Source organism: Quercus robur, chromosome 7 (assembly GCF_932294415.1).
Source record: "Quercus robur chromosome 7, dhQueRobu3.1, whole genome shotgun sequence".
In the NCBI taxonomy this organism is placed as follows: Eukaryota; Viridiplantae; Streptophyta; class Magnoliopsida; order Fagales; family Fagaceae; genus Quercus; species Quercus robur.
The window spans coordinates 15,338,078-15,351,500 of NC_065540.1; the positions used below are offsets into that span (position 1 = coordinate 15,338,078).

The 13,423-nt window shown below is 33.8% G+C and overlaps 2 protein-coding genes, 1 long non-coding RNA gene and 1 other non-coding gene across 4 annotated transcripts; 1 reads left to right on the top strand and 3 right to left on the bottom strand.

Moving 5' to 3' along the window:
- Nucleotides 1–2,554: 2,554 nt before the first annotated feature.
- TRNAS-CGA (transfer RNA serine (anticodon CGA)) lies at nt 2,555–2,636 on the bottom strand. Its single transcript has one exon. It is a non-coding gene; the product is annotated as a tRNA-Ser (tRNA).
- Nucleotides 2,637–2,745: 109 nt separating this feature from the next.
- Nucleotides 2,746–6,528, top strand: LOC126692455 (kinetochore protein SPC24 homolog). Its single transcript, XM_050388065.1, has 5 exons — nt 2,746–3,179; nt 4,145–4,286; nt 4,382–4,483; nt 5,871–5,944; nt 6,073–6,528. The coding sequence occupies exons 1-5, from the start codon at nt 3,002–3,004 to the stop codon at nt 6,177–6,179; spliced, it is 603 nt and encodes a 200-aa protein (XP_050244022.1). The 5' UTR covers nt 2,746–3,001; the 3' UTR covers nt 6,180–6,528.
- Nucleotides 6,529–7,365: 837 nt separating this feature from the next.
- On the bottom strand, nt 7,366–8,885 carry LOC126692457 (uncharacterized). The gene is made up of 4 exons (XR_007645030.1): nt 8,564–8,885; nt 8,035–8,425; nt 7,843–7,935; nt 7,366–7,773 (listed from the first exon to the last, which is right to left on the bottom strand). It is a non-coding gene; the product is annotated as an uncharacterized LOC126692457 (long non-coding RNA).
- A 1,328-nt stretch (nt 8,886–10,213) lies between these two features.
- LOC126692456 (gamma-interferon-responsive lysosomal thiol protein-like) lies at nt 10,214–12,403 on the bottom strand. The gene is made up of 5 exons (XM_050388067.1): nt 12,047–12,403; nt 11,403–11,468; nt 11,081–11,188; nt 10,607–10,699; nt 10,214–10,531 (listed from the first exon to the last, which is right to left on the bottom strand). Exons 1-5 carry the CDS (start codon nt 12,347–12,349, stop codon nt 10,436–10,438), a joined length of 666 nt encoding a protein of 221 aa, XP_050244024.1. The 5' UTR covers nt 12,350–12,403; the 3' UTR covers nt 10,214–10,435.
- Nucleotides 12,404–13,423: the final 1,020 nt, after the last annotated feature.

Here is a 13,423-nt window from a genome sequence, read left to right on the forward strand (position 1 = left end):
AAACCCTATTTATTATTTGAGTTTGAATTTAATAAGGATATTATGTAAAATTCATGGTATACAGTATACACCATCTAATCAAGCAATGTTGTTTCTCAAAAAAAAAAAAAAAAAAAAAAAATCAAGCGATGCCACATCCATTTTGTGCAGTAACAAGCATAAGCCTCGTTACAAACAATCCAAACCTCATTAAAACCCTCGAATCAAATTTTAATTAGTCACATACCACATCGTAACAGTCACAATACTATTATCAACCTCACCCAATCGCCAAATACATTGCAACTAAATTAGCACTTTTTTATACACAAGTGCTTAGGAGCTAGGGAAAAAGTGTTCGAACTAGCGATGTCGACAAAATAAAATAAAACCTCACCCAATCTGTACCAGTTTCCAACAAGGCAACAACTATCACTGACCACACTCCACCATACCCTACCATAAAACAAACCCAATAGTCTCGACCATTGTGCACGCTGATTGAATTACTTTTGCCCACCTAAAACCCCCCACAAGGCCACAACTGTCGCTTGGGACATGACATGAGAGGTTGAGGTTGACTAGAGAGAAAGGGGATTCGCAGCAAATGAATGAAATGATAGAAAAAATAAATAAAATAAAATAAACGTGATTATGAATAGTGTGATTCTTGGGAACTTGGAAGTTATGGGGTGTTGAAGAATGCTACTGAGAGGAACAATGTGATTCTAGTTTTGATGAGGCTCTCGTGGATGAGAAAAAGTGGAGTCTACAGCGGTTGAGTTTGGAGCAGGGGTTCGGCAGTATTTTTATTTTATTGGTTTGTTTGTTTTCTTATCCTACTCTTGTTTCAATAGAAAATCTGATGTGAATTAGTTTTTTGTATTTTCCTATATTTGGTAGTACAAAAAAAAAGTCAAATAAAAACTATTTATCTATTTCTTAACTTCTTTTATTTAGTTAGACATAAGATAAAATTGTTTTTAACTAAAATTTTATGAGAAACAATTATATCTCATGCTAAGCTAAATAAAAAAAAAACAATTCTATCTCGTGTAAAGTTAAATAGGGGAAGTCAATAAATAGTTTTTCAGCTCATTTTAAGGTAGCTACTAGACATAAGAAAACAAGGTAGTTTTTTAGAAAATGTTTTTTTAAAAAATCATTTTCTATAAAATGTTAATATTGAAACAAACATAACATTAATACAATATTTGTTTATACCTTAGATCACTGTTGTAAAATCGAACCAGACCAATTGGGAACTAGATTGAGAATCGGTCCAGTCAAAACCTTGAAAACTGGTAAAACAAACCAAGAAAAATTGGTCAAGAACTGGGTTAAATTGGGAACCAGCCTCTTTTTGGTTATTTGACTAGTCTAGTTTTTAAAATCATGCTTTAGACTATTAGTTTTTAATGGGTTGTTATTATGTGTCTTGGTCACTAGGCTGTCATCATTTGAAAAAATATAACATATCAATGTTTTATTAAAGAGTGTAAGTAGGATATTTTACACCACATTCTTATTAAATTTAATCTCTTATTATTTATGTGGGAGGCTAGAAAGATTAGCCCTATTGGGCTTGATCTGAGGAGTTCAAAAACCCAACCATCAACCCCTCAATTCCAAGTGGGCCTAAGAAAACCCAAAAAGAGATATGTGGCCAAGGAAGTAGTTTGCCTGAGGAAGGTGCTTGGACGATAGTAGCCATATGAAAGTTAGAGAAAATCGACACGAGGGCAAAGGCTGTGATCTGAGGAAGGTAGTGTTAGCCAATGTAGATAAGAAGAAGAGGAAACTTCTCAGAAAAGTAATCATCACCTCCACATTGAATACACTACACCAACCATGCCAACTGCATTTATGATTGAATGACATTTGAATAGTGCTAGCACATCCTATAACTTACTCAGCATGGCCTTAAAATGAGGGATGCTACAAGTTTATTGATGGAGAATCAACAACCTTACATGTGGAGGGTCAAGATTGAAGTAAGAGCACTATAAGAGGGAAGAGATCCCCAGTGAACAGGGATCAGATCCCAGATATTAGAAAACATAATACTCACATTTGTATCTTCTTTAGTGTAAAAGGTTTCATCGGCCATTCTTAGGACTATAAGTTGGATATTTTTATCCTTAATAAACAATTTGTATGTTAATCTCTTGCCATATTTTCTTATTTAAGTTAGGATTATCATAGAGCAATCCAATTGTTGGTTTGAACACTCATCTTTATAAATTAATTGTGATGGGCCTTGACCCAAGCTCAACTATCTTTTGAGCCTCAAATCTTTAGCCCATACAGTTTCTTTCATCCAATTAGTAAAACAAGAGAGATAAAATCAATCAATCAACAAATATATCATAGAGATAAATTTGAATAAAATGTAATGCAAGTATGAGAAAGATGAGAAATACACTTGAAGGATAAACAATTAGACATCAGATGATGGTTATAGTTTATTTATTTTTACAAATTACCAAAAAAAAAAAAGAAGGAAAAGCATTAATGCCAATGTTGCACTAAAAATTTGCAGATAAAACGAAGCAAAGCAAAAAAATAGCAGATACGTCGACAGCAGGATTCGAACCTGCGCAGGCATAGCCCAACAGATTTCGAGTCTGTCTCCTTAACCACTCGGACATATCGACCCTGGCGAAGAAAGTAAACAACTTAAATAATCTAACCTTAAACCAAACCAAAACGGCTTCATTTTAAATCATACTTATCATCATTTTCGTTCGCAATTAATATTCCATTTTATTTTTTTCATTCAAATCATTTTCCACTCAAAAAAAAAAAAAAATTCCTTCCCTCCCATTTCCTCGCTTTCCCGCAAAAAAACGATTTCAATTTCCGCCCCGAAATCCAAATCCGAAAAAAAAGCAAACCCATTTTTTCTCACTTTACTCGAACAAAAACCCAATAACCTTTACCTCTCTTTTTTCTTTGAAATTCAATTACAACTCGGAAAAAGAAAAATCTGAAACCCTAGGCAATCACATTCTTAGGAAAAATGGGTGATTCTTCAAAAAACGTGGACGTGGAGCAGCTGATAGCGTTCAGTGACGACCTCGTTCGAGTTCTGAAGGACAAGAGAGACATCAACAGCTTCACGCAGTGTCTAGAACATTCCAAGTCCCTTCGCTCTTCTTGTGACTCTGATTTCAATCAGCTCCAGAGCTCACTCCAAGGTCCGGTTCTTCAATTTTCATTTTATTATTTTTTTAAATGAAAAATGTCGTTTTGTATTCTGTTTTTCCTTTGTGATTATATTTTAGAAATCGATAATAAGTATAGGTTAAACAATAATTTTCATAAATGCTGAGGTGTCATGAAGGGATTGGTGCTAATGAAAGCAGTGTTAATGGGTCCACATGAAAGTAATGTTAGTCAAGGCCTAAGAGCGTTATAGCTTAATTGACACCTCTTAGCGATTTCAATGGAGACGTCAATGGTTCCCCCCCCCCCCCCCCCAAAAAAAAAAATTGTAAATATCGAATTATCGCCCAAAAAAATGGAAGGAATTTGGGCTTGCCTAGTACACTACAATTGCTAGTTAAGCTACTCTTTTCTTATTTTATTGAAGATCTTCTATTATATATGTTTCTCATTATCTTTTCTCGATCGGTGAGTCACACACACACCTGTTGGGACACCCTCCACTATGTTCTATATCTTTTCTCTTAAAAGTTTTCATCCTAACCTCTAGAGCTTGTAAATATTTTTGATTGTTAAGAGTGGGGGTGTTGTTTTGAGTATATTAATTGGGATTTGAGAATATAGATAAAGATACCCTTTGTTCTGACTTGACATAATTGGAAATTGTAATGAATGGTTCAACTTGGGCATGTATATTTTTAACTTTGATCCGGGGGTTTTGTAAAGATGTAGTTGAGTATAAGATGTTAGTGTGTAGTTTAGTTTGCTTTAAAAATTATTTTTAAGATGAATAAGTTGAAAATATGATGGGCTTTCAAGCAATAAGCATTTTGACAATTGTTTTGTTTCCATGCTAGTCAACATCATGCGCTGAGGTATAGGTTTTCACTCTAGCTAACAGGATGGATCTCAATTGCTTGTATACAAGTCTTGTTCATTCGAATCTGGATCCTGTTGTTGCTATATCATACAGTTTACCTTTTCTTATATGAAGCAGATTATCAGAAAAAGATAGATGTATGTAATAAGAAGACAGAGGAGGCAAAATCTGAGGTTGCTGCAGATGCAGAAATTGACCTCCTTCAGAAAGAATTGGAAGTGGAAATGGAGAAAGAACATTTGCTTATGGATGAGCTTAGATAAGTATATTGTCAATTTTAACTGTGAGTTTTTTCAGATAATTGGTTTTATTTTGATGGTGTTGATTGTCAAGTCTTTGTTTTCCATACAACACAAGGATAAACAATGAGATTAATGATCTGGAACTCCAAAGTATTCCCCTTCAAGAACGAAGGCAAGCTCTGAAGAAACTTGAGCAGGATGAGATGAGGGCAGAGTAAGTATATGTTTCTTAGTTTATGGCATCATGAGAATTTCATACATGTATGTATTCTTACTCAGAATGGTAAGAGTAACAGTGAGAATCTAGCAAAAATTAAAATTAAAATTAAAATAAGTAATTCTTGAGTGCTTATTTGTTTAAGTATCTAACATTAATGTCTTGAGAAAGAAATTGTGTTCATTTATCAGTGTCAAGTTCTGTAGTCCACCATTGCTATGGCCTTTTGAATCGCTAACAATTGCCGTCACATCTTTATGTGTAAGCATTTGTTTGGATGAGCTTGTTTTCACTCTTAAAACAAACTGCATAGCCTTTTAAAGCATTGCCTTTTTCAATGCACAACTGTGCTTTTGCAAACGGAACAAAATAAACAGATAAACTCATCCAAACACACTAACATAACAAGTCGGCGAGGCTGATTTAACTACTGTAAGCTTGACAAATATAAAAACCTTATAAAGTGAATTAAGTTTGTGGGATATTCTTGTCTTTATGAATTTTTTATTGTACGCCATAATTTAGGTTCATGAACTTTATTTTTCAAATATGTTATAATAGTTTTGTCCAGCATTTTATAGATTTGGTTCAAGGCAGTCCATGCTCTTACAACAAGACCACACAGGAGTTGGCTATTGGGTTTTTGTGCAGTTGGATTTTATTGTCTTTTAGAAAGAAAGTGATAACTTCTAGTCATAATTATAAGCCTGTACTAGTTATGTTTGTGTTAGTTTCATGAATCTTCATGTTTAAGCCAATGGTTTTGTTCTGTCTTTTTATGTTTATTTTTAGATATGACATCTGTTCATATTTAGAAAACATTTTGGTGCTTGAATGATCAATGCAAGCAAAAGAGCAATTGCGATGGAATAGAAAAGGCTTTTTCAAAACCCAATTCACATGAAAAAAAAAGAAAAAAAAAAGAAAAGAAAAGAAAATTTCCAAGGCACACTTTTCATTTAAATATCTTTTTAGGAACTTTTTTTGTGTGAGTCTTGACAGGCTAAGTTTATCCCACTAGGAGATGTTTCAGATTCACAAAATATTGCTCAAATTAACTCATATGAAAGATGTAGCACAGCCTAGATGTTCTCTAGTATTTGACAATGCTAGAAGACAGCTGGCCTGGTGTTACTTAGTACCACTGGCATGCCCTTAGAAGTTTTCAGGTTGAGGAATATTGCGATCTTTTGCAGCACTCAACAAGCTATTATTCTTATAAAACAAACTTGAGGGTTGTATCACATTGCCCATGAAAAATACTGTCCTGAATCTTTTGTTGCATTATTTGATGATCTCTCTCTCTCTCTCTCTGTGCGAATAAGAGACTAACAGTTGAGTTCCATAAATCCAAAAAATGTAACATTTTTGTGTTGTCTTGCAGGAGGATGCTTTCATTGTATGCTTCTGTCACAAACATTATTCCAAACTTAGATGATCAGTCTAAAATTTCAGGCCGTATCCTTCTATTGTGGTTTGGCATTATTTTTTCATTTGATAGACTTTCTTTTGCATGGCCTATTTTCAGATTCAAGGCTGCCTAATATTGTAACAACTGTGTTCTCCTTAAACCTTATTAATTGCAGATATTGTGGATAGGGAGAAAAAGGTGGTTGAGAGGTTTGAATTTGACCTGACAAAGATAGATCCTGTTGATGCATGTAATGGCATTTGGAAAATGATAAGTTCGTGATAAATATGGGACATTCTTCCTTTCAGACAGTATGTGTAATATAGTGTGCTAACTACCTTTAGAACTTTTTGTCTGGTATTTTTAGGGACTGCATTTTGCAAATTTCAAATCTTTAATCTTTAGTTAGGTTTGTGTTTGTAATAAGTTATTGTAGAGCCATATTTTCCAGTGTTTATTCTAGAATGGTTCTGGTGCCTGCAGGAGGAATTTTAGTTTCAGTTTCCACTTGTATTTTGTTGAAGAAACGTGGTCATGTTTTGTGGAAATGTATCATTCTAGTTTTAAGCGCTACAGACAATTTTGATTAAGAATAAAATAAAGTGAGATTAGCCATACTTATGATACACAATTCTTTGGTGTTAAGGTTGTCACTTATAATTTCCACAACAACAAGCATTGTCTAGTTACATCATTACAATCCCATGATAAACATTGCTGGCATCTCTATTGTATTGTGATTGGATGAGAATGAATTAGTATTCTCTAGAGTTATTACTATTAGGGCAACTCTACTATGGAGTTCTTAAAATTTTATCCATTTATCTTGAAAACATAGGATTGGATTTTGTCACATCATCAATAATTTAAATAGAAACTAAAATGGTGATGGTTGATGTTTTCTTAAATGTTGAAGACATGATAACATCTAATACATTTATTTCCAAACTAATGGATAGGATTTTAAGAACTCTATGGTGGAGTCATCCTAAGAATTTTAAAGGATCTTATTACGACAATAATGTGTTCAATATGCTATGACTGACAAGATTTGTTGCAAACTTGCTAGAATTCTCTGAGCAAGGTGTTCAAATGACATAGCGAGATAGCAAAGATATAAATGGCTTGATGAAATGTTTGTAAAAAACATTTATTGTTTGATGTCTTTGGTTTGTAGGGTATGTCTTTTAATTTATTAATTAGTGTTCCCCTCATTTGGAGTCAGGCATGTAATTTAAATTTGAGTAATGTTAGGGTGACAACTTTCTTACAATTTTTAAGGTAGTAAGTTGTGACTAGAGCAATATCATTTTCACATAGATATATATTTGATATCAATTTATTGTGCATCAATTATAATAGGTCATGTGAAAAATTGTTCCTAGATTTATAGTTTCAATTTAGTGAGTTCTGTAACTGAAGATTATATTATAACTATCAATTAGTGCGGGGAGATTCTAAAGGCTTATCAAAGTTACATATAACCCACATAAATTTCTAGTTGAGCCATAAGTATATCCACTATGACATACAAACAGTAGTTCCCTCTTCTCATAAGCTTGCTATATATCCATCTAAACACCATAAACAAGCTGGCAAGGTATTATTATAATAGTAGTAGACCAGCCATGATTGACAGAGCAGAAGGTGATGTAGAACGATATCTGAAATAGACCGGAGGTTCCATCTTCATATGTCGCATCCATGAAGCTGTTGGTGACCCATGCATTTTCTTTGCTTCACTAGCATTACACAGCGGTTGGATTGAATTGGCATTCTCATCTAAGTTGATCTCTTTTGGAAGTGATTTGCAAGCCTTTATTTGAAGGTGGCCTTTGTAAGCCTTGCAAACATAGGTGACAAAGTTTTTGAAGTCCTGCATCCAGAAGTAAAGAATTAGCATGAATGTGCACGCATGTGTGACAGAGAGAGATTAAAAGCTAACCTTGTACAGTGGTTGGTTATCCAAGATCAACCATGATACAAATGTATGAGGCGGATTAAGATGATTTGTTTCATCAGTATGACGTAGTAAAATCTGCATATCGATTCATTACACAAATAGATTAGAGGTTTCTCACTAATGAATCTAATTCAAAAAACCATAACATAATCTGATAACCTGATGATACTTTACCTCTCTCCCAAGGCCACTATTGTAGCAATCTGAAACAGGCCTTGGACTCACTCAGTTTTTGACAACAAGATTTCCATGTGTTTTCCCCTATTTGCCTTCCTTCAGAGGCTTGACTCTCAACACACTAGATGAAATTTGAAATGTTGCTTCTGCATTAGAGTTACAATTCATTGTATCTTAGTAGTTCATATTATTTGCAACAGTTTAGGCTAGTTGTACATGTTATGCTAGCAATTTATTAACTAAAACTTGATAACAGTGCAACTATAGATTGTATGATGTATTTTTAAGAGATTTGAGGAAGACTGGAAGAGAGCAGGTTTTCCCACATCTGGCCAGATGTTAATGGCACAGGCCTCTATAGCATTCAGGTTGTATCATCTGGGCCATGCTGCAAAACATTAATACCAAAAACACATAGGCTTAAATGCTTGAGAAAGTGTCCTAATCATTAATCTTAAGTACATTATTAAATGCATGAGGGAAAAAAAAAAAAATGAATGAATGAAAACGAAGATCAAAATGTGACCTGGCAAATTATGTTCTCGTTGGGTTCTACAATAAGAGCATTGCCCCATTGGACAAGCCGGAGGTTGACAATGCTGATTAGGTCCTCCATAAATACTTTCACTAGATCCCTTATGATGAAATCCCTGCTAGATGGACACAGTGAATCATAGTACAAAGTCAGATTGAGTTTTGGAGTTTTGCTTAGAGACAACTTAGCATTTGAAGGTTGCAGTGGAGCTCGATCTCTGTTGCTATGATAGCGTCAGCACAACAGAATGGAGGAATTGACATGAACAGCAGAGAAGTTAGAACAATGAAGGAGAAAATTTTAAGATGAGCCATTTTGGAGAGCCTAGCACATTTATGCCTAGCTCTCATGTGTCATGGACATATATATAGCAGCTTGAAGTACCCACTTATGTTATAATTCCTCTTAATTATGAAAGTGCCTACCACTTTTTCACAATTTAATTGAGCTAATCAAGTTATAAAATTATATCCATAAAAAAAATTTATAAAATTATAATATGTGGTTGTGAGTGATGACTAATAGTGATGCTCTCTATTTATTGTTTTAGTTGGTAATTTTTGAGTTTATGGTTGGGGCTCGGTAATAATGTAGCATATATTTGAATAGTTGTCCATGATCCATCTACTTCTACTACCTTAATTAAAGCAAAGGGTGCAAATGCACGTCAAAAATGAATTAACCCCTTCATTAATTATGAGGTTGCCAGACAACTAATGCACTAACCAAATCAGTTTACCAAACAACTAATGCACTAATGCAATTCTATTCCGGAATGTTATGCTTTAGACCGCCTATTGTTTCTCATGAAATATTATCTCTCTGCAATTTCAATTGATAGGGTGCGCTTCTGTTAAGTCACGATAGTGTAGCATTTCAGTCAATTCCGGTCCATTTCAGTCCATTCAGTGACTTCAGTCCACTTCAGTCAATTTTGATCCAATTCTGTCCGTTTGGTTCACTTTGGTCCATTCAACCTAGTTTGGTCCACTTCAATCCATTTTGTCCTCTCTCTCTCTCTCTCTCTCTCTCTCTCTCATAGAGTAGAAGAAATTGCCTCTATAAATTATTAAATTATAAAGTCTTAACGGTAAGATCAAATTTATAAAGCTAAAATTTCATGCTCTTAAAGTCCTCAAAAAAAGGATGCTATAAAGTAATTTACATATTTTTTCCTTTTATTTCGTATTTATTTTTTTCACCAAAATTTGAGGACATAGCTTTTGTTTATTTTTGTGAATTCCATTTGCAGAAACTTTTTTTTTTGGTGAAAGTCCATTTGATGACAATGTTATTTTAATTTACTACCTTAATCTTGCCCTTATGCCACCACTTCCGGGATCAAGTTTTAATCTTTTAGTAAGCAGGTTTATCTTTAGCCATGGAATTACTATTGTAACTTTATAGCTAACATCTTTCTTGAAAGGTAAGTGTCTGGCACAACTGTGGGTGTAGTAAAAGAAAAGAAAAGTGTGACAGGAACTAACAGGTTCAATTGGAATTATGTTAAGTGGCTATGTTAGATGAGGGAGGGAGTGGCACAGAACTAAAAGAGATGGATACTCAAACAACTAACTTCTTCTTGATGAAGTATAGTCACTAGTCAATTATAACATTTGAACTTAGTAAACTATTCTGATCAAAATGAAATATGAGTAAATTATAATTTGATGATTAGGTTATTCCTCTTGGTCAGCCTCTGGATTTTTCTTGCATATTAATATTGGAAATCATTTTGAAGCGTCCATCACAAAGGTTTACACATGATATTTTTTGTTGCCTTTAGAAACTGTTAAGAACAACTGCTATTCTTATTTTACATTTAAGGCAAAGTTAATTAATAGGATATGCCCTCTAATCTAACTAGTTGATCTTCTTATGTACAAGTGATTTGCAGGCCTGAGGTGCTCCACTGCCTTTGAATGCCTTGCAGACATAGGTAGCAAAATTTTTATAGTCCTGCATTAAGAACAGCCATAAATCAATGAGGGAGAGAAAGAGATGGGGAATGCTAACAAATTTAGATAGGACTACCTCTTGGAGTGGTTGATTATTGACAACCACCCATGGCACAAATCTATGAGGTGGACTTAAATGGCCAGTTTCATCAGCATACTTTTGTAGAAGCTGCATTGGAAAGCAGTATATCTCATGGCCTAATGTATATTTATTCAATAATGAAAGATAAAATTTACAAATATCCAAAAATCAAGTTACAAGCACCAGAAGCCAAGAAAAAAGAAAAGAAAAGAAGAAGAGCACTTTAAAGATGAACAGCGATTTACATGTTTTTGGAGTCTAATAAAGAGACAATTGAAGTGAATCACGGGGGTCCTTTCACTATTTAGAGAATAACTCTGTGGGTCATATCATTGATTTCTTATTCTAAAGCTAATAAATACAATTCAAGTAGTGGTCATAGTAATAATGCTGACAAATAAGTAAAATCAGCATTTAGAAGCATAGATAATAAAAACAACCATAAGGAATGAAAGAGATGAAATTTACCTTTGTTCCATTGCCACTGATATAGCAGTCCAAAACGGATGTCTTATTCAACCCCAGCGTGTCAAAACAACTTTTCCAGTCTTTGTGTTTTCTCTCAATGGCCAGAAACTGAAAGCAGTAAATCACAGCATAATGTTTGTTCTGCAAAACAATATTTACCATCTTTAAATTTGGTTACATGCTCTACAGACACTTTGTAACTGTACTCCACATTGGTACTAATATGAACATTAGGTTTCACTTGAAAATTTGTCTTTTCAATTCATCAAAAGGTTGTACTAGGATTTACTTATGTGTAATTAGGGGTAAAAAGCAGTCTTACCACATTGGGCCACACGTTGATAGCACAAGCTTCCAAAGTATTTAGTAAGCATTCATCAGGTCCATGCTGCAATTTTTTTTGTTAAAAGTCGAGACAGACGAACAACAATCATGTTGAAAAATTGAACAAGATTTAGTCCATGTAAAATGGAAATTTTTGATTGATAGAGGCGCCATGCCACAATCACTATGTGGGGCATGGTGGCATCTGCCTGGCTGGAATTATATGATTCCAAAATTTTGTCATAAGCAGAAATGAATTACATTCCAAAGGTTAATTAACAAAAAAAAAAGGAGGGCCCATATATTGCTAATGAATAAAGTATGGAACTTTGTGTAAGAGACTTCAGATTGGAGCTTCATGAACCAGTTTTCTCAGTTTGATTTGCTGAGAATCCATTCAACTGATTATAACACTATAACATGTAAAGGTTCAAGTCTCTATTTTTATAAATTTTATTCTTACAGACTTTTCAGAACCAAATGGAAGTCAAAATTTTGAACCTCCAACCTCCAACTAATGCCAAGTCAAATCTACTAGGTTCATGGAATCAAATATGACTACATTGTGGTAAAATGGCCCTGCACGTATCACAAAAATGCTTGTAAAAATAACAAAAAACCAGATGGAGATGAAAATGTTACCTGACAAACAATGGCATTGTTAGTTTTATTAATGTAAGCATTGGCCCAAGGGACTAGTCTGAGATTGATGATAGTGATGAGATCATTGTTGAAGACTTCTGTGAGATTTGTCACGATGAAAGTAGAGCAATTTTGACACAAAGTATCATAATAGAGAGACAGATTAACCTTTGGAGAATCAATGGCAGAGACCTTGAGACCATCATCATTTGGAGGATAAGACCAAAAGGAATGAGAAGGGGATATGAACAAGGACAACAAGAAAGCTATTACAAACGTGAAAATTAATTTGGTAGAAGCCATTTTGTTTTGAGACCATAGTAATATCGTCTCTAGAAGGGTACGTGTGGGTATATATAATTTGCGCAAGTTGTTGCTTTTGAATGCGTAATATGACATCAATGACTTTATTTTCATATTCAACGACTAAAAGGCCAGCAGAAACTGACTGCAATAGCTTAACAATTTGATTTTTGGTCAGTTTCTTTAACAATTACACTATTCATTTTGCAGATTTGTCCCTTTCCACTATAATTCTCCAGCTCAAGTCAGCTCTGCGTTTAATGATCCTTATCGTTTACATCCTTAAATGATACTTATCCTATACATTCTACATGTACAGCTTGTAAATCTTATTAATTGGTCTCTTTAAAATGTTAAGTCCAGTTTGTAGTTTCAACACCACATGTGAAATGATCTCAGCCATGAACTACTTTGGTCATACTGAATTTTGCAGCCATTCTAGAGTGACAATCTATTACCATTCATGTGAACTCGTTCAATGTGGTCCAACATAAGAATTAAGAGGAGTGTGAGTTGAGGAAACTTCTATTCCTATGTACATATATGACAGAAGGATTGATGGTGAGTGCTTCTTTTAAATGCTTCAACAAAAAGAAAAGATTTGCAGGCTTAGGTATGGACTTTAATTCCTTGCAGACAAAACTTACAGGAGTGACACGTTAGATCAAAATTTTCTATTAATGTTATACCTTTTTGGAAGATAGTTCAAACCTTTTTTTTTTTTTTTTTTTTAGCTAAACTTGATATTATTTTTACTGAATTAAGATGTGTGATGACAAACATTACAAAGAATTCATCAATGCCACAACTTTTCATTTTCCTCATAATGAATGAAACATTCTCTGCATTTATGTTCAATGGACATAATCATACTAAGAGTCATGGTATATACCATAGAAAATTCAAGAGGAAATTAATATTCCATGCCTCTTATCTATTAGATAATAGTAAAAAAATAAAATAAAATAAAACTTTATAGTGGGTTTCAATTAGCCCAATTGGTAAAGTATCTTGTCATCAAATAAAGTATTAAGATTGAATCCCACATACCAAATAAAAACCTATTAGTATCCT

Bases quoted from the DNA above. Each gene is read 5' to 3' on its own strand.
- LOC126692456 (XM_050388067.1), bottom strand. From the start codon at position 12,349: ATGGCTTCTACCAAATTAATTTTCACGTTTGTAATAGCTTTCTTGTTG. The intron at 11,469-12,046 runs GTAACATTTTCA...AAAAAATTGCAG, and splicing joins ACAATGCCATTGTTTGTCAG to CATGGACCTGATGAATGCTT. The intron at 11,189-11,402 runs GTAAGACTGCTT...TACTGCTTTCAG, and splicing joins TCAACGTGTGGCCCAATGTG to TTTCTGGCCATTGAGAGAAA.
- LOC126692455 (XM_050388065.1), top strand. From the start codon at position 3,002: ATGGGTGATTCTTCAAAAAACGTGGACGTGGAGCAGCTGATAGCGTTC. The intron at 3,180-4,144 runs GTCCGGTTCTTC...TATATGAAGCAG, and splicing joins GCTCCAGAGCTCACTCCAAG to ATTATCAGAAAAAGATAGAT. The intron at 4,484-5,870 runs GTAAGTATATGT...GTTGTCTTGCAG, and splicing joins CAGGATGAGATGAGGGCAGA to GAGGATGCTTTCATTGTATG.